The sequence below is a fragment of the Chelonoidis abingdonii genome, chromosome 18 (assembly GCF_003597395.2).
Source record: "Chelonoidis abingdonii isolate Lonesome George chromosome 18, CheloAbing_2.0, whole genome shotgun sequence".
NCBI lineage: Eukaryota > Metazoa > Chordata > Testudines > Testudinidae > Chelonoidis > Chelonoidis abingdonii.
Genome location: NC_133786.1, coordinates 1,530,685 through 1,554,898, shown reverse-complemented (window position 1 = coordinate 1,554,898; position 24,214 = coordinate 1,530,685). Strand labels below are relative to the sequence as shown.

Genomic DNA, 24,214 nt, shown 5'->3' with positions numbered 1-24,214 from the left:
CCACGGGACCAGCAGACCCTCCGCAGGCACACCTGCGGGAGGTCCACCAGAGCTGCGGGACCAGCGGACCCTCCACAGGCATGCCACCAAAGACTGCCTGCCTGCTGCCCTCCTGGCGACCGGCAGAGCGCCCCCGACAGCATGCCACCCCAAGCACGCGCTTGGTGTGCTGGGGCCTGGAGCCACCCCTGGAAGTGAGTATGAGTAGGGAAGCAGGAAAGAGAAGGAAGAGGAAAGGAACAGTCTCAACTCATCTCATCTGTGTAGCCATAATCAATAGTTTGAGGTTCTGTCTCAACTAGCATAAAAGGTAGGTTTTTTAAACATTAGCTACCACATTTTAAAATGTTAGTGTAGACAAGGCAAGTTATATTTTAACATGGGTTAATTCAAAGTCAAGGTGAGCCCTGGGAAGGGTTTTTAGAGTTAGGTTTGGTCTATACTTAAAAGTTAGCTTGACATCACTACATCAATCAGGGGGGTGAAAAAACATACCCCTGACCAACTGAGTTATGTCTACATAACTTTTAGGTGAAGATGCAGGTATGTCAGTGGAAGAATGATTCTGTTGACATTGCTAGCATCGTTTGAGAGGTGTTCCTACACTGACAGAAAAAGGCCGTAGGCTGTGTCTACGCTACAGAGTTATGCTGGTATAGATATGCCAACGCATCTATGCCAGTATAATCTCTGTAGCGTAGAAACAACCTCAAGCAGCAGAGAAGGTGAAAGCTAATCAATCCTCATTGTTAGGAGAAACATCATCCATCTCAGACACTTTGAGAGAGCTGTTCAAAAAGTGGCAATTCATTTCTGTGTATTGTATGTATTTTTATTTTCCATGCAAAAGAAATAGATTAGATTTCAAATGAAAAATTTTGATTACATGTAATTTGAGTCAAATCAAAATAAAATGGTTTAATTTTTGGAGGCTATTTCTCATTTCTTTTCCTCTCCCCTTCTTCCCCCCCGGAAAGGAAGAGAGAGAGTGAGAAACAAGAACAATGACAACAACTAAGAATACATGAGTGTTTTCATTTCAAACCTAATTGAAAATTTTTGTTTGGATGAAAAATTGATAAACCAGTGAACATTTCCTAACAAAAAGAGAATTGTTTGATTTCCTTCTAAAGTTTTCAAATTGAACTGAACCAAAAAAAGTTTTTAATGAAAAATCTGAAGATAGTGAAGATTATAAAACAGTTTTGTCAAAAAATCTTTTTTTAATGAAAAATGTTTTTTAAAAAGAACTTGAAGTGGGAGGATCTGAGTTCTTCTCCGGGCTTTGCTGTGTGCCATTTGACAAGTCACTTAGTCTGTCTCTGCCTTAGCTTCCCTATCTATAAAATGGGGAAAGAGAGCCCTTTGTCACTGGGCATTGAGGCTTCATTCACTAATAGATCTGGTCAACATTTTTTTAGATCAAAAAAAATTCCCACTGAAAATTTGGGTTTCTGTATCACCCCTCAGGAAAAAGGTAGTTTTGACTAAATTTGCAGATTTTTTTAAAAGGAAGTTTCTAAACATGGCAATTTTTTAAATTTCAGTTGAAATTTGTTTAGTTATGTTTTCTGAAAACCAAATATTTTTTGAAAATTCAAATTTGTTTTTCCCCTTTTCTCCTCCTTTGCCACATTTTTTGCCATTGTGCACAATTTAATAAATAACGTCCAAGCTGTTGTAGTGCTTTTTTTTGCCGTATTTTTTTCCCTTTTCTACTCAGCAGTGTTTCAAAATTTCATCCTGTTGAGGAAATTTTGAAAAGTCACAGAGGGGAAGAGTTAGCAGAGTTCATTTTTCTAACTTGGTAACTTTTCCAAAGTTGGAGACATTTTTAAAAGTTAAAGTAGAAAAAGGGAAATGTTAAAAAAAGAGAGGAAAGAATAAAAAATCCAATAGCTAGACATTCTGTTCCATTCAGGAGCAAAAAAGGGAGAAAACAAAAATCCAAAATTTCAAAAGGTTATTTTAATTTCTGAAGGTTGAATTGAAATGTGAATGTCAATTAAAATAAAAATGAAATGAAATTTCAGATAGAACTAAAGCATTTTAAAAAAAATTGAATCTAAATGAAAAAATACTGTTTTATTTCATTTTGAAGTTTTTCCATAGAAAAAATATCAAAATATTTACAACAGAAATTCATTGTTGGAAAAAAGTGTGTTTTATTCTTTGTTTATTAATATTTCTAAAATGCATTAAGATCCCTAAAAATCTGGGTCTGCAGAAGAGCACAGGGTTAGTATTGAATTAACCCTTTGATCAAAGGCTAATTCCCAGTAAGGCTTCTTTCTACTGATTGTGTCTGAAATCTTTGTATAAGCTGAGGTTTGTGTTGGTCTCTCTAGGATTTGCTGCAGAATTCTCCGAACTCAATGACTGCAGTGGCCAACAACCCCCAGGGAATTGTGGTCCCAGCATCAGCGCTGCAGCCGGGGAATATCTCCATGACAACAGTCAATTCACAAGTTGTGTCAGGTGGGAGGCGTGCAATGTACATCAGTGACCATGTTAGTCACATCTTTTGCATGCTTAGGTTCTTTCTTTAGATGACAAGAAAAAAAACTGAAGTAAGAACAGGCAGAGCAAATGTCTGTGAAATGAAAGGTACGGCATGGAACTGGACAGCACTTGGCTACCCCAGAACCTGAGAGCTCTTGGCTTTGGAAGGAAATGACATTATTTTGTCTGCTTTTACTATGATCCTTTGCTTGAACCGCAGGAATGGATCTAGACCCATTTTTGTCTGGCTGGTCCAATCCTTGTGCTGGACAGTGTGCAGCTCAGCTATAAGTGTTAATATGCTCCTTTCAAAACTGACTTCTTACTACAACCCTGGGCTGCAGCTGGGACCATTGAAACCGCTGGCCTTGTGCATGTGCCTCCCCTTGGCCAGTCTGGAGTGATAAATACCAGCTGTTTCCCTAAAATTCTGCTTTGAACCATATCTTTGTCAGGTGGAGCCCTTTACCAGCCTGTAACTATGGTAACATCTCAGGGCCAAGTGGTAACCCAAGCAATCCCACAAGGAGCCATACAGATCCAGAACACGCAGGTAAGATGAGTGGGACCAAGAGGCCTGAAAGGGCTAAGCCAGAGCACTCACTTCCTTAAAGTTTTAAAAGGGGAACAACTACAGGGAAAGAGCTTGATCATTTTCATTCATCCACTGCTCTCCATCTGCCCCCACAATCTCCTTTCATGCCCTGTTTCAGCTCCTGCTCTCTCTGGTCACATGCTTGCTCTCACACTTTCTTTTTGCACATGATCTCACGTTCCCTCTCTCACACTCTCCCCTCCGTGCTATCTTGTGCTCTCTCTCCCCTCTCACACTCACTCCTGCTCTCTCACCTAAATTGTACAGGCAGACTCACTTACAAACAACAGCTGCCATTGCTTTTAGCAGATTTTAGGTCCAGCAGTTCCTGACAATATGCTTAGCAATGAGGAGCCAAACATTCTGTCAGAGTGCAGACAGCTCTCATTAAAATCAGTGGGGATTATGTACTCACACATGATCAGGGCTGGGACATCCAGCCAGATCTATGGATAATGCAAGTGTGATGGGTTGTCAAAGGGAGATCTGAGTTTTGATCCTGCACTAACACTCTGGCTCCTTAGTAAGTAACTGACCCATGACAAGTGAACGTCGTTGAGGAGATGCTGACCCATGACCAGCCTGTGTGAAATAAATCAAAGAAAGGCTCTGATTTACTTGTGGTTGGTCCTGCTTTGAGCAGGGGGTTGGACTAGATGACCTCCTGAGGTTTTCTTCCTAATCTTCTATGATTCTATGCTAATCCATTTCTGAGGGGCAGGGTGATTCAGTAAAGTTATTCTCTGACCTTATTGCAATAGGTTTCACAAACTGATAGAGTCCTGTGCTTGCCCTATATGAATACATATTTCAGTAAGACTTTTTAGGATCTGAATCCCAAATGTTTATGTGCTTCTGCTGTGGTTAGCTACATTAGCGTAGCAGTGGGCTGCCTCATCCACTGAAGAGTCCTGAATTAGCTAGGGCCTAATGTTTCAGAGAGTTTAGGGTCTGGTAATAAGAACTGCCCTCTACAATAAAGCTCTGTTCCTCCAGAGCTCTTTGGCAATTCAGTGTTGCAGAGCTTTGAAGCTTGGGAGAACAAAGCTCCTTGTTTAGTTTTCTCTTTACAAAATAAAACTATACACACAGAATGCAAAAAATACTACAAAAAACTAACGATAAAATTACAGCTAATCACGTAAAAGTCAAGAGAGGTTAAACTAAAGGTTTCTCACACAACTGTAACTCTGCCTCTTTGTTTGAATGCATTATAAATACAGGGACAGATTCACCCAAATGCTCCTGCTGTGTTGCACGACTCTTATGATGCAAAGCAGCTATAAACCCATTTAAGCAGCAACTTAAGCTAGGTTTAAAGTTGCTTTGCATCACAGTAGTGCAAAGCAGCTGGAGTGTACCTGTGAATCTGGCTCAGTCTTTAATTACATGATCACACACTATTTCTCAAGATAATACAAAAACATGTCATACAGGTCTTTTCTACAACTTCAGACGACACATATAACATCTTGTAGGGCTATGCAGTCCACAGAAGTTGTTTATATGAAATGTATGTGGAAAACACACTTAGTCCTGGTCTACACTATGTGTTTATACCGAATTTTGCAGCATTAAACCGATTTAACCCTGCACCCGTCCACACAACGAGGCCCTTTATATTGATATAAATGGCTCTTTAAACTGGTTTCTGTACTCCTCCCCAACGAGAAGAGTAGCGCTGAAATCGGTATTGCCATTTCGGAGGAGGGTTAGTGTGGCTGCACGATTCAGACGTCATGTCTCTGCCCGCGGCGTATCCCACAGAGCTACCATGTGACCGCTCCTGGAAAAGCCATCTGAACTCGGATGCACTGGCCAGATGACAGGAATAGCCCCTACAATCTTTGAATTTCTATTTTCCTGTTTCGGCGCAGTGGAGAGCTCACCTAAGCACAGGTGACCACGCAGAGCTCATCAGCCACAGGAACATGCAGTCATCCTGAGAATTGAAAAAGAGCTCCATCATGGAGCCGCCGGGACGGTACTGGATGATCGCATATATGGGCGAAGATTCCTGCTAACAGAACTCCTTCAAAGCCGAAATGAAAAAACATTTGAAAAATATTACAAGCGATTGCAGGAGACTACACCCAGGGATTCTATACAGTCGTGTGAAAGTTAAGGAGCTCAGAACAAGCTTCCGACGCAGAAACCAAAAGAAGCAAATGGAAGGTCCGGCGGCAGAGCGAAAACATGCCACTTCTATACATTGAGCTGCATGCCAATCTTCTACAGGGGTCGCCCACCAGTGCCCACCCTGTCCTGGATTCCGAGGCCTCAACTGGTGTGGTAATCTCAGCCGACTGCCTGAATTTGCGGAACAGGACTGATGAGGAGACGAGGAAGGAGGACGAGTTGCAGAAGAGCACACACAGTATCTACCTTCTCCCACAGCCAGGGAGCTTTTTCTCACTCAGACGGAATTGCTCTCCTCTCCCCAGCCCTCCCAAGCCACTAGCCAGACAATGAAGCCATGGAAGCGACCCTTGGCTGGAGTTACCTATTGTAGATACAAAACCATGTTAAGCCAAGCGTTTTTATAATATTAGTTTCCTGGACGTGGGATGCATCGCGCCGAGTACAGTATGCGAAAAGCTTGTCTAAATGTCGTCGGATGGAACGGAAAATCCTCCATGGACATCTCTTGAAGCTCTCCTCGAGATACTCCAAAGCACTTTGCAGAGTGTTTCTGGGAGTGGCCGCCTTTATTCCGTCCTCCATTGGTAGACACTTGACCACCCATGCATGTAGCAAGAAATCTGGTATTATTGCATGACGAAAGCCAGACTGCGTATAGGTCCGGTTGATTGCTGGCATTCAAACACGCATCTGTTCTTTTAGTCGTGTTATCTCTGCAGGTCGGAGTTATCGTTCATGCGTACTAGCTGAAATGCGAGGAATTTAGTTAAGGGGCAGACATCGCCATCCTACTGGCTGTTTGCCTTTGCTTAAAGAGAAAGTCTTCCTTGCGAGCGTACCAAGAGGGGGAGAGGGGGGCTGGCCGTGAGGCTTTTTCGCGTTTGACTAGCAGGTCATTCTTTCCATGATACCAGCCAGCCGGTGTGAGGAAGGTTAAGTCGATCATCCAGAGATTGGATGGGAAGGTAGGTTTCTGCTGCTGCATGTTACAGAAAAAGCAGCAGCATGAAACCGGAGATTTGCCTTGTGTATTTGGGAAAGGAGGGCACTGTGTATATTGAAGGCCTTCAGACAGCAAAGACAATGTCCTTACCATGGACTCATGCAAGCTAAGAAATTCTGCTTCCCGCGACCTGCGTCTGTGAGATCCTCTAACACCAGAGCCACAGGCACTCAGTATTAAGATTGCAAAATGCGACTTTGGTAGTGAAATCACATGTGGCATGTAAGGTGGAGATATGTTGTACGCTGTGAAGAGTTAACCATTGTTCTGTAAAATGTATTTTTTAAAACTTCTCTCCCTTGTTTCCCTCCTCATGCAGCTGAAAGTTTTTCAAGCCTCCCTACTCCATCCCAAAGGCATTCTCAGATAAGGCGGCGGAAAAAAGACGGCGAGATGAAATGTTCTGGAATCATGGAAGTGACCCGCCTATAAAAGAGCTCGATCTGAATGAGTGAAGGATACCGTGGTATTCAAATTACAGGAAAAGATGCCACATGTGAGGATTAGGAGGGACCACGTAAGAGGACAGGGAAGGAATGCACGAGCAGAGAGTGGGCGGCAGGAAGTCAGAGGTATAGGCAGGAAGATCACAGTGGCGGGATGCAACACGATGGCTCTGCATGATCAAAACTGATCATCTCCGACGTTCTGATGAAACCTTCAGGAACAGCAGCAGGATCACAGAGTGCCATTGCACCCCTGTTGTAACCACCCTCCACCCCTCACATGTTTACCAACCTCCTCACCAGACGTGTAAGGAACGCCATGGGAGGTTTCGTGCACCCACACACTCCACACCGTGGACAGCCCAACAAAGAGGCTGTCATTACTTTGAAATTTTTTTTAGTGGCCTTTTTCTTCCCTCCTATCCTCCTCCCAAACCACACCCGGGCTACGTTGTCAGTTGTCTACCCTCTTTTTATATATCAATTAAATAAAAGAATACATGATTTTTAAATCGATGTGACTTATTTCCTTAGAAAGTAAGCTGTAATCAAACGTGAAGGTGGGTGTCTTCAGGAATGAGTCATCAAGGTGCGGGTCATCAAGGGGAAACAACACAGCGATCAGACCGTACCCTGGCCCGTTGATGAAACTCGTTTTCAAAGCTCTCGATGCACGCTTCCTGGTGTGCTCTCTCTAATCGCCCTGTGTCTGGCTGCGCTAATCAGCTGCCGGTGATCACCTCAGCCTCCCACCCGCCCATAAAGGTCTCCCCTTTACTCTCACAGAGATTGTGGAGCACACAGCAAGCAAGCATAACAATGGGGACATTTGATATTGGCTGAGGTCAGAGCGAAGTACAGTAATGTGCGCCAGCGTGCCTTTTAAATGTCAAATGGACATTCTCACCATTCTGCACTTTCTCAGCCTGTGTTGAAGAACTCTTTGATTACTGTCCAGGCCTGTTGTATGGCTCATGAGCCATGCATCAAGGGGTAGGTGGTCCCCAGAATAACTACAGAATTTCAACATCCCAACTGTTTTTTTCTGGTCTGGGAAAGTAATTCTCTTTGCCATAGCCATTTTAAAACAGAGTAGTGTTCCTTGAAGACCACGACCGTCATGAACCTTATCACCGCCATCCCACATGGATGTTGGTAAGAAACATCACTGTGATCCACCAGTGCTTTGCAGCACCATTGAAATACCCCTTGTGGTTTATGTACTGGGTGCCCTGGTCGCTCCGGTGCCAAATAGGGATATGGTTCCATCTATCGCTCTCACACAGTAGGTATCCATTTCCAGCAAAGTCATCCACTATGACCTTTGCACATTTCCCAGATCACTACCTTTCGTCACAGCAGCTAATGATTGCTTTGGCTACTTGCATCACAGCAGCCTCCACAGTAGATTTTCCCACTCCAAATTGAATTCCCTACTGACCGCGTAGCTGTCTGGGCGTTGCAAGCTTCCAGAGGGCTATTGCCTACTCGCTTCTTCAACTTGAGGGCTGGCTCTCATCTGTTGTATTGCTGGTGTTCAAGCAGGGGAAAGCAAAGTCACAATTTCCTGAAAGTGCCCTTACGCAGCGAAAGTTTTTGCAGCACTGGAATTGTTCAAGCCTGCAAACTATTCAGTCCCACCAGTCTGTGCTGTTTCCCGGGCCAAAAATTGGAAAATGTCAATGGGTAGAACCTGCCCAATTACCAGCAGATCTCCAAAGCGCAGGGGCGTGGTTTGGAGACATTCTGTGTCATGTCCTCATCACTCTCCCGCGCGCTGCCGTAGCCACCTCCTCCTCGCCTGTTTTATTTTTTTTTTCGCGGTCCTGGTTCAGCATAGACTGCACAAAATGGTGACGTGTTACAATGTCCACGACTGCGGTCTTGAAGCTGAGCAGGGTCCATGCTTGCTTGCTATGGGCGTTTGCACAGTCACCCCGGAAAAACAGTGCAAAACAGTTGTTGATTGCTATCACGGAGGCAGGTTGAGGCTGTACCCAGGACCGCACGGACAATGTTTTTCTGCCCCATCAGGCACTGGATCTCTCTCAACCCAGAATTCCAAGGGGCGGGGGAGACTGTGGGAACTATGGGATAGCTACCCACAGTGCAACACTCTGGAAATTGACACTAGCGTCGGTACATGGATGCACACCGCCGAATTAATGTGCTTATTGTGGCCGCGTGCGCTCGACTTCATACAATCTGTTTTAAAAAACCGGTTTCTGTAAAATCGGAATAATCCCATAGTGTAGACGTACCGTTACACAACATGCCATGAACAACAAAGAGTCATAACAACAAAGAATCATAATGAAAATGCATTGGCTTTCACATAGGTTTAAAATCAAATGCTAAACTCTTCCATCAGGAATACATGTATATTTGATGTCAGTTTATAGAAAAAAAATCAGTTTTCTATGTACTTGAACTGGTCTAGCTAGAAATGTATTGATAACTTTCAAGCCAAGTGTAAATTCTGTACTCAGTTTAGCATGCACTGAAGAGACAATATTTAAAAGAACAAACTTTTAAAAGCAATTATGGCCTAGTTGGCAGATGTGACTGAGGCAGCTGAAGCTGTGGATGCCCAATACTTCTGAAAGTCATGTCCTTAACAAAGAAAGATGAATGCATTGAATCTCAGAGTGTTCAGAAATGCAGAGGGTCGCAGTGAAAAAATACACAGTAATTAACCTTTTATTTTAAGGAATTCCATACAGGCATTTCTCTGAGATATCCCTCAGTTTGGTTCATTCCAGAGCTACAGCTAAGGTTATTATCAGGTATTTTAATGTGAATTAGGCTGAACTTGAGCAATTTACTGTAAGGTTATAGACAGACTTTAAGGTCAGAAGAGACCATCATGATCATCTAGTCTGACCTCCTGATGGTTTAAAGACTTCAAGTTACAGAGAATCCACCATTGACACTAGTTTAACCTGAAAATGACCCATGCCCTGCTTGACACAACAGCAAATTTTTGAATTATCTGCCTTGTATAGAACAAAAAATGATACAGCAATGTACAGTAGTGCACAGGATAATACATCTCTCCTGTCAACAAAAGATATCGCCATAATCACTCATCCTCAGCTCCCATGCACATGAATTATGGAGCTCAGTAAAAAGGTTCATTTCTTTTATTGTTCACCTCTAGTTTGTTTCCTTTGTATTCTCCCTCCCTTTTCATAAATTATAGGCATTTGCAGAAACTGATTCAGAATACTGAGATTTGTATTCACTGTGCCAAAGAACTTTCCCAGCCTTCCATTGGAAGTCCATAGAGACAAAGTCAAACCTAGCTGACACATTTGTGCTTGTTTCATATGAAAAACTATATCCGAAGGTAAGAGTTGCAGATTTAAGCACTCAAAATGCCAGAAGTAAGGTTGTCTGTGCAACCTAACTATATGCCTCTTGCGTAACAGAGGCAGGGATCCCTCTGCTTCTATACTCATGTAATTAAAGACTGTCATAATACACACACACAAGCAGAATTAAGGTTGCATGGGTGTTTCCTACCCCGTTAGTGTTTGATTTTGCTGTTTTAACTTTCTTTTACTAAAGGTCATGAGTATGAAGTTTTAGATTTTTTAAAAAACAAGTTATAAAAACTGAAATTCTGTCACACAGAGCCATAATGGAATTTTTTAAGAGCAGGTTAGACAAATATCTGTCCAGGATGCTCTAGATAATACTTAGTCCTGTCATGAGTGCAGGGGACTGGACTACATGTCCTCTCAAGGTCTCTTCCAATCCTATGATTCTACAATGACTCCTCCCTCTGTGGTTTGAACCCAGTAGGGGAGCAGCAGACACCACTAATTTGATTGACTTAATTTACCCTCTCTACACACACATCATACAAAACTCATCATGTCTACTTTGAGATGAGATGTGATGCAGAGTGGTCAAGTTATTCCATTTCTATGGTAATGGCACAAACAATGACACCAACTTGTTAAAATGACAACTTTGAAATATTTGCATTCGGCTGTTAAATAATACACAGTCATTAAACTAAGACAAAATTGGATTTCTTTGTGATCTCAAAGCATCACAACAATAACCTAAGGGTTAAACAACATCTAATAATAAATATGTACAGATATCATTATCATCATGTTGTTCACCATTGAGGTCTCTGTTGAGACTTTGGGCATGACTTTTTGGGGTACAATCCAGACCAGTGACTTGCCCTGAAACCTGGGATTCCTCCCAATGCTTTGCTGATGTAGCTCCCAACCTGGGCTCCTCACAAACAGCTGAACAGCATGCAGGTCACCTCCTGAGTGTCTGTGTATAGCTTCAGCCCTCGTCCAGCAGCTCTGAACCCAGCAACCTGTCAGCAAACAGCAGCAACACTCTGGCTTCAAACAGCCTTGGTTACTACCTGCAGAGTGGCCCAAACACACTCCCAAAAACGTATGTTCTGCACAGTCCAGCCCTCTAGTGGACATTCCAGGTGTGCTAGACTCATTGCCCCTTTAAGGGGATCAATATACAACACTCTCACTACTTTTAAATCGAGTTAAGAACATAAGAATGACCACACTGGGTCAGATCAAGGGTCCATCCAGCCCAGTATCCTGTCTGCCGACAGTGGCCAATGCCAGGTGCCCCAGAGGGAGTCAACCTAACAGATAATGATCAAGTGATCTCTCTCCTGCCATCCGTCTCCACCCTCTGACAAACAGAGGCAAGGGACACCATTCCTTTTCTTAATAGCCATTAATGGACATAATCTCCATGAATTTATCCAGTTCTCTTTTAAACCCTGTTATAGTCCTAGCCTTCACAACCTCCTCAGGCAAGGAGTTCCACAGGTTGAAGAAGAAGTTCCTTTTATTTGTTTTAAATCTGCTGCCCATTAATTTCATTTGGTGGCCCCTAGTTCTTATATTATGGGAACAAGTAAATAACATTTCCTTATTCACTTTCTCCACACCATTCACGATTTTGTATACCTCTATCATATCCCCTCTTAGTCTCCTCTTTTCCAAGCTGAAAAGTCCTTGCCTCTTTAATCTCTCCTCGTATGGGACCCGTTCCAAACCCCTAATCATTTTAGTTGCCCTTCTCTGTCTGAACTTTTTCTAATGCCCAGTCCTATCTTTTGAGATGAGGAGACCATATCTGTACGCAGTATTCAAATGTGGTGTTTACCCTGGATTTATATAAGGGCAACATAAGATGATATCTCGCATCTTATTCTCTATCCCCTTTTTAATGATTCCTAACATCCCTAATTGTCTTTTTTTGACGCACCCCTGCAAACATTGCCGTGCGCACGTCTTCAGAAGAAAATATCCATTGATGACTCCAAGATCTTACTTTCTGAATTAAGTTGTGCTAAATTAGCTCCTCATCATATTGGTATGTATATTAAGTTATTTTTCCACAATGTGCATTACTTACATTTATCAATATTAAATTTCATTTGCCCTTTTGTTCCCAATCACTAGTTTGTTGAGAATCTTTTAAAGTTTGTCACATCTCTTTGGTCTATAACTACTGAACAGTTTTAGATCATCTGCCAACTTGCTACCCCCTGTTTACCCCTTTCTCCAGATCATTATAAATAAGTTGAAAGCATTGTGTCCTAGATACCCTTGGAACACCACTAGTTACCCTCCCATTCTAACAAATTTACCATTTATTCCTATCTTTTGTTCCTGTCTTTAATCAGATCTCAGTCCAGGCAGGGATCGCCTCTTATCCATGACAACTTAATTTACATTAATTTAGTAAACCCACAAAGTAACACACTGGATTTTCGTTTTGCTAAAGAATTAAAACAAAGTTTATCTAACTACAAAGAAATAATTTTAAATACAGATGAACACTATTAAGTCAAAGTTTTACGAAGATAAATAAAATAAAACATTTTCTTAAATTTAAACGAGTCTGGCTCAGAGGGAGTTTTTACCTAAATTGCCCTAGACATGCTAATCAACATTCTCAGCCAGATTCCACTCCCAGAGTCCCAGGTTGTGTCTTTTCTTCTTTAGTGAAAGAAAGCGAGAGAGATAATGTTGTTTTACCCCTCACTTCATTAGTTCAGTCACCCATGATGACAGAGAAAGGAATCTCACTGTTAAAGAGGTTTCATTGGTTGTTTGCTAAAAGCAATTTGCCTTGTCTCCCACCTTGCAGTTGAGACATTTATTATACCTATATGTTAAATTGACGGTAAACACACACATTCTTGTGGGAAGTTTCTCAGAAAGACCTGGGCTGTAGAGTGTACGAGAGAGCTTTGATATGATCGAGAACAGTTGCCCTTGTTGCAAGAAGCGCTAATGCATCTTGGCCTGATAAAGCAGGAGCATTGCCAGCAGATCAAGGATGTGATCATTCCCCTCTAATTCAGCATTGGTCGAGCTCATCTGATACTTGTCCAGAATTTGGGCTCCACTACAGGAAGATATGGAAAAATTGGAAGAGTCCACTGGTGGCAACAAACATGATAGATGGGCTGGGGCACACTGACCTTACAGGAGAGTTGAGGGAATAGGTTATTCAGTCTTGCAGAGGAACATGAGGGGGGATTTGATAGCTGCTTTCAACTACCTGAAAGGGGGTTCCAAAGAGGATGGATCTAGACTGTTCTCAGTGGTACTGGATGACAGAACAAGGAGTAATGATCTCAGGTTGCAGTGGGGGAGGTTTAGGTTGGCTATTAGGAAAAACTTTTTCACTAGGAGGGTGGTGAAGCACTGGAATGGGTTACCTAGGGAGGTGGTAGCATCTCCTTCCTTAGAGTTTTTTAAGGTCAGACTTGACAAAGCCTTGGCTGGGATGATTTAGCTGGGGATAGGTCCTGCTTTGAGCAGGGGGTTGGACTAGATGACCTCCTGAGGTCTTCTCCAACCCTGATATTCTATTATTCTAAGTAGCTTGTCATCCACATTTTTCTATCCAAGTGATTAAGGCAAACCAGATACTGGATCGCCAAAGCACAAAGATATCCTAATCTTTCTTTGCTAATATGCACTTCTGACATATGCTCTTCAATGTTGATAAATCCAAAGTGATGCATATTAGATAACAATCCCAACTATACATACAAAATGAGGGGTCTAAATTAGCTGTTGCTACCCAAGAAAGATTTTGGAGTCATTGTGTATAGTTATTTGAAAACAACCACTTAATGAGCAGCAGCCATCAAAAAAGCTAACAGAATGTTAGGAACCATGAGGAAAGGGATAAATAAGACAGAAAATATCATAATGCCACTATATAAATCCATGGTACACCCACACCTTCAATACTGCATGCAGTTCTGGTCATCCCCCATCTCAAAAAAGTTAGAAGTGGAAAAAATACAGAGAAAGGCAACAAAAATTATTAAGGGTATGGAAGAGCTTCTATATGAGGAGAGATTAAAAAAAGACCGGGACTTTTCAGCTTGGAAAAGAGACAACTGAGGGGGGATATGAAAGAGATCTATAAAATCCTGAATGGTGTAGCGAAAGAGAAATAGGACATGTTATTTACCCCATCACATAACACAAGAACCAAAGGTAGTCCAAGGAAATTAATAGGCAGCATGTTTAAAACAAACATAGTGAAGTACTTCTTCCCATAATACACAGTCAACCTGTAGAATTCATTGCCAGGGCATCTGAAGGCCAAAAGTATAAATCTTCCAATCTGGCAAGATCTCTGAAGTAGTAAACACCCTTTCTTTGAAAACTAAACACAGATTTTTCCCCAATGCCAAAAAGGGATGACAGAACCACATCCTGTTAATAAATATACAGCGGGAAGTATGATGCAGAAATCAGGAGTGAGTGGGTCACAAATTGCATGCACAGCTATGTAATAATGCTTCTCAGTTGTGCTGGCAATGGTGCTTGTTTCAATACACATGTTATCTGTGTGTTCCATTTTTGGAAAGTAGCAAATACAGGTCTGTCGCATCTTACGCGCATTTAACATGCGCGATTTCAGCTTTACGTGGTTGGTAAAAACAAAACAAAAAAAGAGAAAAATAACAATTTAAATACTGTTTCTGTAGTGCAGGCGATTCTGCCCACCATTCAACTCAACGTAATTTTGACTATACGTGGTTTTCGCTTTACGCACTAACCGTGGAACGGAACCCCCATGTAAGATGAGACAGACCTGTGGAAAGGACCAAAACATCTGTATTGAGTGACCTAATGACTATGATTCCTTGGACGCTAAGAGACGCAAGAGCCATATTGGCACATACTGGGTGAAGAAGGATCCTTGTGTCTGCTTACTCTTGAGTACTGTCCAGTCTTGGACTTCTTCAAGACCTATTCTGCTGACGAACTTTGCTACTTCACCATTGGAAAAGCCTCCACGAGAAGTTTTGTGTTGGGTGTGCTCCTACCCTCTTGGGTGCATTTTGAACCCTATATGCACAGAGAAATTTTACAAGTGACTGTTGGTCAGATATCAGCTTTAGAAACATTTTCCATGGAGGCACATGGCATCCATCAATCACCTGGGGTTTCTTGCAACCAGCCTTATATCCTGTCCAGTGCTGTCTTTCTGCCTTTTTCACAGTGTTACTGCTCTCATATCTGTCAAAGACTTTAATTACAGAATTAGCTTTGTTAAATTCCTCTAGGATCTGCCTTAGGTACTCAGCAGTCAATTCATCAATATGTGGGATTTGTCTCCAGCCATCATTTGTAAGACAGCCATGGCACCTCTGATGTATACTATTGTTTCTATGTTACATTGTCAGCTTTCGGATTCTTTCAGCTTGAGCTTCCAGCTGATTCCCTAATTCAACTTTGTCTGTTCTTCTCATTGTTCCATCAGTATCCAAGAGGGACATAGACACAGGTCCTTTTGGGTGACAAAGAACAGTTACCATAGAAAAACCATCACTGCACCTTGCTAAGAACGGGGCTGTGCGGAAAACAGTTTCTGGACCGATAGCTGCTCTGACTGTCCCTCGCTTGCCAGACTTAAATATGGTTTTTCTGGACATGTCAGCAAATGTTTTGATGCCAGATTTCTTGACTGGACTGAAAAAGCTACGTGCCCCATCAGAATCAAGTGCACCTCTCACAAATTTCTCCATTTGTTCTTCACTGGCACCTGATATTTTCAGCAGACCCTTGTACATCTGATATTACATGCACTGCAGTAGATATGCTGATAAGCACCTCGGGATGTGATTTTGATGACATGGGTTGTAAGAATAATAACATGCTTTTCATCCCTCTTCAGTGCAGAGACAAGGACTTATTTGTGGACTTAGTCTTCTGTACTTCTTGTTAGGCATTTCTTTCTCTCATAGCTTTTTCATATTCATAATATAGAATCATAGAATATCAGGGTTGGAAGGGACCTCAGGAGATCATCTAGTCCAACCCCTTACTCAAAGCAGGACCAATCCCCAGAAAGATTTTTGCCCCAGATCCCTAAATGGCCCCCCTCAAGGATTGAACTCACAATCCTGAGTTTAGCAGGCCAATGCTCAAATGACTGAGCTATCCCTCCCCCCCCGGAAGCTATGCAGTCCAAACTATGGGCACGCAATCATAGAATCATAGAATATCAAGGTTGGAAAGGACCTCAGGAGGTCATCTCATAGAATCATAGACTTTAAGGGACCATTATGATCATCTAGTCTGACCTCCTGCACAATGCAGGTCACAGAATCTCACTCACCCACTTCTGCATCAAACCTGTGTCTGAGTCACTGAAGTCCTCAAATCATGGTTTAAAGACTTCAAGGTGCAGAGAACCTTCCAGCAAGTGACCCGTGCAACACACTGCAGAGGATGGCGAAAAACCACCAGGGCTTCTGCCAATCTGCCCTGGAGGAAAATTCCTTCCCGACCCCAAATATGGTGATCAGCTAAACCCTGAGCATGTGGACAAGACTCACAGCCAGCAACCAGGAAAAATTCTCTGTAGTAACCTGATCCCTTCCCATCACACAGCCTCCTCGGGAGATTACCGCTAGTAGTCAAAGATGGAATAATTGCCTATCCTCCTCATCCATATATCATCCCCCTCCATAAACATACAAGCTATATCTTGAAAGCCCGATAGCTTTGACCCACGACTACTCCCTTGCAAGGCTGTTCAGAACTCACTCCTCTAAATGATTAGAAAACTTGTCTAATTTCAAGTCTAACTTCATATAGCCAGTTCTATACCATTTGTTCTGCAGAATGTCCACATTGACTGAGCTTAAATAATTCCTCTCCCTCCCTGGTATTTATTCCTCTGATATATTTATAGAGAGCAATCATATCTCCCCTCAGCCTTCTTTTGGTTAGGCTAAACAAGCCAAGCTCTTTGAGTCTCCTTTCATAAGACAGGTTTTCCATTCCTCGGATCATCCTAGTAGCCCTTCTCTGTACCTGTTCCAGTTTGAATTCATCCTTCTTAAACATGGGAGACCAGAACTGCACACAGTATTCCAGATGAGGTCTCACCAGTGCTTGTATAATGGTACTAACACCTCCTTATCTCTACTGGAAATACCTCGCCTGATGCATCCAAGACACATTAGCTTTTTTCACAGCCATATCACATTGGCGGCTCATAGTCATCCTGTGATCAACCAATACTCCAAGGTCCTTCTCCTCCTCTGTTACTTCCAACTGATGCGTCCCCAGCTTATAACAAAAATTCTTGTTATTAATCCCTAAATGCATGACCTTGCACTTTTCACTATTAAATTTCATCCTATTACTATTACTCCAGTTTACAAGGTCATCCAGATCTTCCTGTATGATATCCCAGTCCTTCTCTGTAAAAACAAATTTATTATTAGCACGATTCCCACTTTTCCGTTGTCTGAAAGTGGTAATAAGCACCGACTCGTCTAAGTAATAAATTTAAAAAACAGTAAATTAAGATTGGTCCCAAAAGGCTTGATCACTGAGACTTCCAATAGTACCCCCCAGCCTGACAATTCACTTTTCATACGACCTGTTGTAGTGCCCCGTTAACCAGTTCCTTATCCACCTCTTCAATTTTCATATTGATCCCCGTCTTTTCCGTTTAGCTAATATTCCTGTGGAACTGTATCAATGCCTTACTGATCAAGGTAAATTAGATTCATTACATTTCCTTGTCTAAAAATCTGTTACCTTCTCAAAGAAGGAATCGGTTGGTTTGGCATGATCTCCTTTTGCAAAACTATGCTGTATTTTGTCTCAATTACACATTGACCCGCAATGTCCAGAACTACTTTTCCTTCAAAAATTTTTCCAAAACCTTGCATCTTACAGATGTCAAACTGACAAGCCTGTAGTTGCCGATCACCTTTTTTTCCCTTCTTTAAGAAAGGAACATGTTAGCAATTTTCCAGTCATACAGTATACAACACTGAGCTTACAGATTGAATTAAAAAGGCCTGCTAATGGGCTTGCAATATTCATGTGCCAGTTCCTTTAATATCTGGAATGAGGTTTATCTGGGCCCCGATTAGTACCATTAAGCTGTTCGAGTTTGGCTCTACCCTCCGGATGTGGTAATATCTACCTTCATACCTCATCCTATTTGTCATCCCCCATTATCCCTAAGCCCTCATAGCTCTTAAAGACTGAGGCAAACTATTGTTGTAATCTAGGATGGCCCAATATCTATCTTAACCTGCACACCATCCTCAGTGTTTAGCAGTCTCACTCTTCTTCTTTGTTGTTTCTTTCTTATTTATATAGCCATACAACCTTATTGGTTTAATCCTTTTGCAAGGTCCAACTCTACATCGCTTTTGGCCTTTCTCACTTTATCCCAATGTCTTGACCTCAATAGGTAGTCCTTGCTGATCACCCCATCTTCCATTCCTTGTAGGCTTCCTGATTTTTCTAATCACCTCTCTGAGATGCTTGCTCATCCGCTGTACTACAATTCCTGCCTAGAATTTTTTCCCCTTCTTGGGATGCAGCTTCTGATGTTCTGCAATTTAAATTGAATTCCAGGCTCTTCCACTTTAGATCCCCAAGTTCTTCAGGTCCAATCCACTTCCCTAACTAATTTCCTTAATTCTTTAAAGCCCTTTTGAATAAAAAACCCGTCACAGATCTATTTTTGTTTATCCTTCCATTTAGTTTAACTGAATACTCATGATCACTCGAACCAAGGTTGTCCCCGTACAACCGTTTCTTCTATGAGGTCCCTAACTACCACCAAAAAAATCTAAAATGGCATCCCTTCTTGTTGGTTCAGCAACTTTTGGTGAGGAATCCACAGCTATCACATCTAGGAAAATCTGAACCCTCATTATACTCTAGCACTTGTCTCCTGGAAGTTAAAGTCTCCATGATCACACATCTCCATCAGTATTTACTTCATTAAAAACATTAGAGGTCTCTCCTATCCAATCAGATCCTGTGTCTATCGCACAACCCAAGCACTACTCAGGGAGGCTCTAGTGCTTCTTCCCAATGTGATTTTGCCCAGACAGACTCTGTCTTATCCGTTTCATCCTTTCTTATTTCTTACAAGTCAGGTGATATACAATGCTACTCCACCACCTTTCCCTTTATTTCTGTCTTTCCTAAACACCACATACCCTTCAATACCAGTACTCCAGTCATGATTACTATTCCACCGTGTTTCTGTTATCCCTGTAATATCTAATCCAACCCCTTGCTCAAAGCAGGACCAATGCCCAGTTTTTGCCCTAAATGGCCCCCTCAAGGACTGAACTCATAACCCTGGGTTTAAGCAGGCCAATGCTCAAACCACTATTGGAGCACAGCCTTCAGCGTGAGACTGAGCTGGTCAGCAAATTTGAACTGAAATTATAGAAAGCTATTATAATCACAATTTGGCAATTAAGAAGATGAAAACATTTCACATTCGTATATTGCAAAATGTTGACATCTGCCAAATACTAAACAGCTTAATGATTTCTAAACAAATGCCCATGCAAAACCAATAAATTTTCAATACATTGTTGATTGGTAGCTTTGACCAACAAATACCACATTAATGTGCTGAAATTAACTTCTACAGTAAAAACTGTAGTTATGTGGCAGTGTTTCTGGAACTGAGGAGGCGGGGGGGAGGAGGGGGGGACACCAAAGACTCATTTGGGTACATTCAACCTTGCCTACAGGTTTATGGCACCACTTGACAACTCCATATCATATCTCATTGAAATGCACATAAAATAAACTTTCATATGATATGATGTGCGTGTGTGTATGGATAGGTACATTAAACTCCAAACGCATGGCCCTTTTTGGAGACTTGCCACATACCTACAAGACCTTCAGATCCACAGTACAGACACCTACTATTTGAGTTAAAGAGTTAAAGTGGTGGCAATAGATGATTATCCTCAGTGTGGATCAGCCACTACAGTGGAACATGGCACACACTATGCTAGTGGTTACATAACCAAGAAAACCTACCATTTTCTGCATTATGTTGTGCTCTCCTGATCCATATACTGTCACTGACCCACAGGGTTAGATCTAGCTCTATTGATTCAGGGATGAGGAATCAGGGATCCCTATTTTCTGGTCTGTGTTATGCAGGAGAGCCATGTACATGATCACAATAGCCCCTCTTGGCTCTCAAAACTAAGGGGGTGCTATTCATTATTTGCCTTATCACAATGCCTATGAGCCATCATCATGGACCAGGAACCCACTCAGATTAATATATTATGATGCCAGAAGGAAGGGTTGTGGTTATCTAGTCTGACCTCCTGTATAACACAGGCCAGATAACTTCCCTGTATTAATAATTCCTGTTTGAACTGGAGCAGATCTTTTAGAAAAACATCTGAACATTCCCAGCGATGGAGATTCCACCACAAACCTTGGTAAATCATTTCAATAGTTCATTACACTCACTGTTAAAACTTTGCACCTTATTTGTAATCTGAATTTGTCTAGCTTCAATGTCCAGACATTGGATAATGTGCTACCTTTTTCTGTTAGACTGAAGAGCCTTCTATGAAATTTCTGTTCTCCGTGTAGGCACTTCTAGACTGTGATCCAGGTGCCTCTTATCCTCCTCTTTGATAAGCCAAATAAATGGAGCTCCTTGAGTCTTTCACTATAAGGCATGTTTTCTAATCCTTCGATCATTTTTGTGGCTATTTTCTGAACTCTTGCCAGTTATTCAACATTCTTCAAGTGTGGACACCAGAACTGGACATGGGATTCCAGTGGTTGCAACAGTGCCAAATACAGAGGTAAAATAACCTCTTGACTCCTACTCAGGATTCTCCTGTTTATACATTCAAGTGTCGCATTAGCCCTTTATGACACAACATCACACTGGGAGCTCATGTTCTGCTGATTATCCACTCTGATCCCCAAGTATTTTTCAGTCACTGCTTCCCAAGATAGAGTCCCCCATCATGTAAGTATAGTCTACATTCTTTGTTGCTAAATGTATGATTTTACGTTTGGCTGCATTGAAATACATATTGTCTGCTTGTCTCAGTTTACCAAGCAGTCCAGATTGCTCTGCATTAGGGACCCAGCCTCTTCATTATTTACCATTCCCCTCAATCTTTATGTCATCAGCTGATATTTCTTCCTTCCAGATCATTGCTAAAAATGTTAAATAGCATAAAGTCAGGAACTGATGCCTGTGGGACCCCACTTAGAAATACAAGTGCTCAGTGATGATTCTCTGATTACAATTACATTTTGAGACCTATCAGTTAGCAGTGTTTTTAATCCATTTAATGTGTGCCAAGTTGATTTTGTATCCTTCTAGTTTCTTAATCAAAATATCATGCCATATCAGTTTTCAATCCACCACAATATTATTATGAGGGACAGAGCCATAGTTTTTCTGTAGCGCTCAGCAAAAAAAGTTACATAAATCTGAAAATGTTCAAAGCTCTCGTTTTTTGGAGAGAGCCTATATTTTTGGAACCCCTTGACCAAATAACCCTAAATTTATAGCACAATGTATATCCTGGTCCCTCCCACATTTTATGACAAAACCCTAGGGGAGTGGATTTTTCAGCACTTTGAAAGTCAGCTGTTAAACAGAAAGTTATTCTCAACCTTAACTATGGAAGTGGCAGTCTTCCATAATACTGCCTGCTCCCAAGGCTAAAACTTCCAAAGCTACGGAGATGCCATCCATTATTTATAAATTTTAATTCTTTTTGGTTGGGAGAGACCTGCTCATTTGAGACATAAACGTTTTGGAGAATTCAGTGTAAGGCTCATCACTCATGAGTAATCATCACTCATGTGTAAGGCTATGTTTTAGTCACAGGTATTTTTAGTAAAAGTCATGGATGGGTCATAGGCAATAAACAACAATTCATGGCCTGTGACCTGTCCATGACTTTTACTATATACCCTTAACTAAAACTTGAGTTGAGGGGACCATGAGTGCTCTGGGAAGGCGGGCAGTGGTGCTCAGCTGGTGCTGGGAGGGGGGGCCAGGTGGCGGCGCGTGGCCCGGGACCCCTGCTGGTCCTGGAGGGGGGAAGGGTTGGCGGGGCTGGAGGGCTCCCTATCTGGCTATGACCAGCATGTCTCTGCAGCTCATAAGGGGAGGGGTGTCCAAGGGGACTCCAACTCACTGCTCCCATCACAATGCCAGCTCCGCAGCTCCCATTGGCTGGAAACCAAACCAATGGGAGCTGCGGGGGCAGCACCTGCAGCATGGGCAGCACGCAGAGCCCCTCTGGCTGCTTTGCCTAGGAGCTGCATGGACATGTCAGTGGGAGCCAGGGAGCGCCCCCCCACCCAGGTAAGCACTGCCATGCACCCCAACCCTCTGCCCCAGCCCTGAAGCCCCTCCCACACACCGAAACTGCGACTGCTGGCCACCGCAGAAGTCACAACGGTCATGGAAAGTCACCAAATCTGTGATTTCCATTACCTCTGTGACAGACGCGCAGCCTTACTCATGTGTTCTCCAGAAAAGCTACCTGATGGATGGGAGGCTGTGAAAGATCTGGTGAGATTGACTTTCTTTATGTCTCTAACAACACAGGGTGGGACTTGAAACTATTCAAATACAAAGTATAAGACCCAGGATCAAACTTCCTGAAGAGTTGTGGGTTCCCAGGAGTAATAATGCAGCCTCTGCATTTACAGGGTAACATAGAGGGCACAAACTACCCTCTTGCTTTGTTTGATATAGAAAAGCGCCCAGGGAATGAATAAGAGCTCAAAGGAGCCCTCCCCCTTTCTCTCCCCATCCGATCCTAGTGCAGACTCTGTTACTCCCAGACAGTGAGCCCTCTCCCCTTTTGACCCTAACTTTTTAGAGCAGAGTAGCTAATTTTGTTCACCTGCCACAGTCCCAGATAAATTCTATGTAGGTATTTCTTGCTGTTGCAAATGAATTCCAGTTAGTCTCTTCCCCTGGCATGCTCCGACCTGGGGAAAATCATATACCTTTTAGTGTTACACAGGTGAGACCCTGCATTTCAGTTTCAACACTTCACACCGCGCCAGTTGAAACCAGACAGCACCTGATCAGCCTTTGAGCCCTTTGAACTTGCACTCACCCTCTTTTCACATTAATGCATTTATTTCTTATTTTACAAAGCTTACTAAAACGCTCGGAAATGCATTTTCACTACTGCAGTCTCCCTGGTCCTTACCTTGTCCTCAGCTCTTTCAGCCTGGATGAGGAAGAAAAAATAAAATCCAAATCTAAGTTCTTTTTAATGTATAAAGGGAATTGCTGGCTCAGATCATACTGTGAAACTGATCAGATGTATGAAATACAAGTATGCTGGGAATATTGTGGCAGTGACAGAACCCTGGGCAAGCACCTCCTGATGCTATTCCTGTACTGCCTGGGTAATTTATTCTGCCTAGGGCCTGCAATACATCACAATCTTTGCCTGAGGGAATCATTTATACCTGACACAGGGCTGCCATAGTGATGTTTAATTCATACAGGAGAAGTGTTTTGATGAAGAACCCCCCCAAAAAAAAGAAAAGAAAAGAAAAGAAAAGGCTTTAAGTTGATGTTGAGATTTCAGCTAGTTTCCTGCAACCTCATTAAAACTCTTCTTCCCAAGAATATATCCACCTGGTTACCTCCATTAGCGCCAAGCTCGTTATGGGTTTTGATGGACAGGCCTGGGTTCTTCTGGATCCTGCCGTCTACTCAACAGAATGTAACTTCTTTTTCTTCCCATATGAATGTATTTGGCAGTGCCTCCACCTGCCTTGCTCCTTCCTGGCAGGGTCACCAGGGCAGCTTGGCAGGAAAATTCTAATCACAGGGTAGCCCCCACTTACTTGCAGATAGTTGCAGACTACCAAGCGATAATACAAACACATTACAATATATTTAACAGTAATTCTATTAAACAGAAGGTAAACATAACATAACAGGGTAAAACATATTCTCTGGGTCACCAGTGTCCATGCTGATAATACCTGTGAATTTCCCCAGTCATGTGACCTGATATAGCAAATGTACAATTAGCATCCCATTGTTAGGTGTGCTTCACAGGGGCCCTTGATGACTGTGACCGTGAGATCTTTGGTGCAGCAGTTAGCAGTGCTGCTGGATGGGTTCAGTACAGCCCAAATGACTCTCACATGGTAGGGTAGTAAG

The 24,214-nt window shown here is 42.4% G+C and overlaps 1 protein-coding gene across 2 annotated transcripts in view; it reads left to right on the top strand.

Moving 5' to 3' along the window:
* The window catches only part of PKNOX2 (PBX/knotted 1 homeobox 2), a 640,658-nt gene that overhangs the window by 559,878 nt on the left and 56,566 nt on the right, over positions 1-24,214 (top strand). For both annotated transcript variants that reach the window (XM_075073480.1, XM_032767003.2), the window contains 2 exons: positions 2,349-2,478; positions 2,958-3,055. In XM_075073480.1, coding sequence (XP_074929581.1) covers positions 2,349-2,478; positions 2,958-3,055 — 228 coding nt within the window. The remainder of the gene's footprint in view (positions 1-2,348; positions 2,479-2,957; positions 3,056-24,214) is intronic.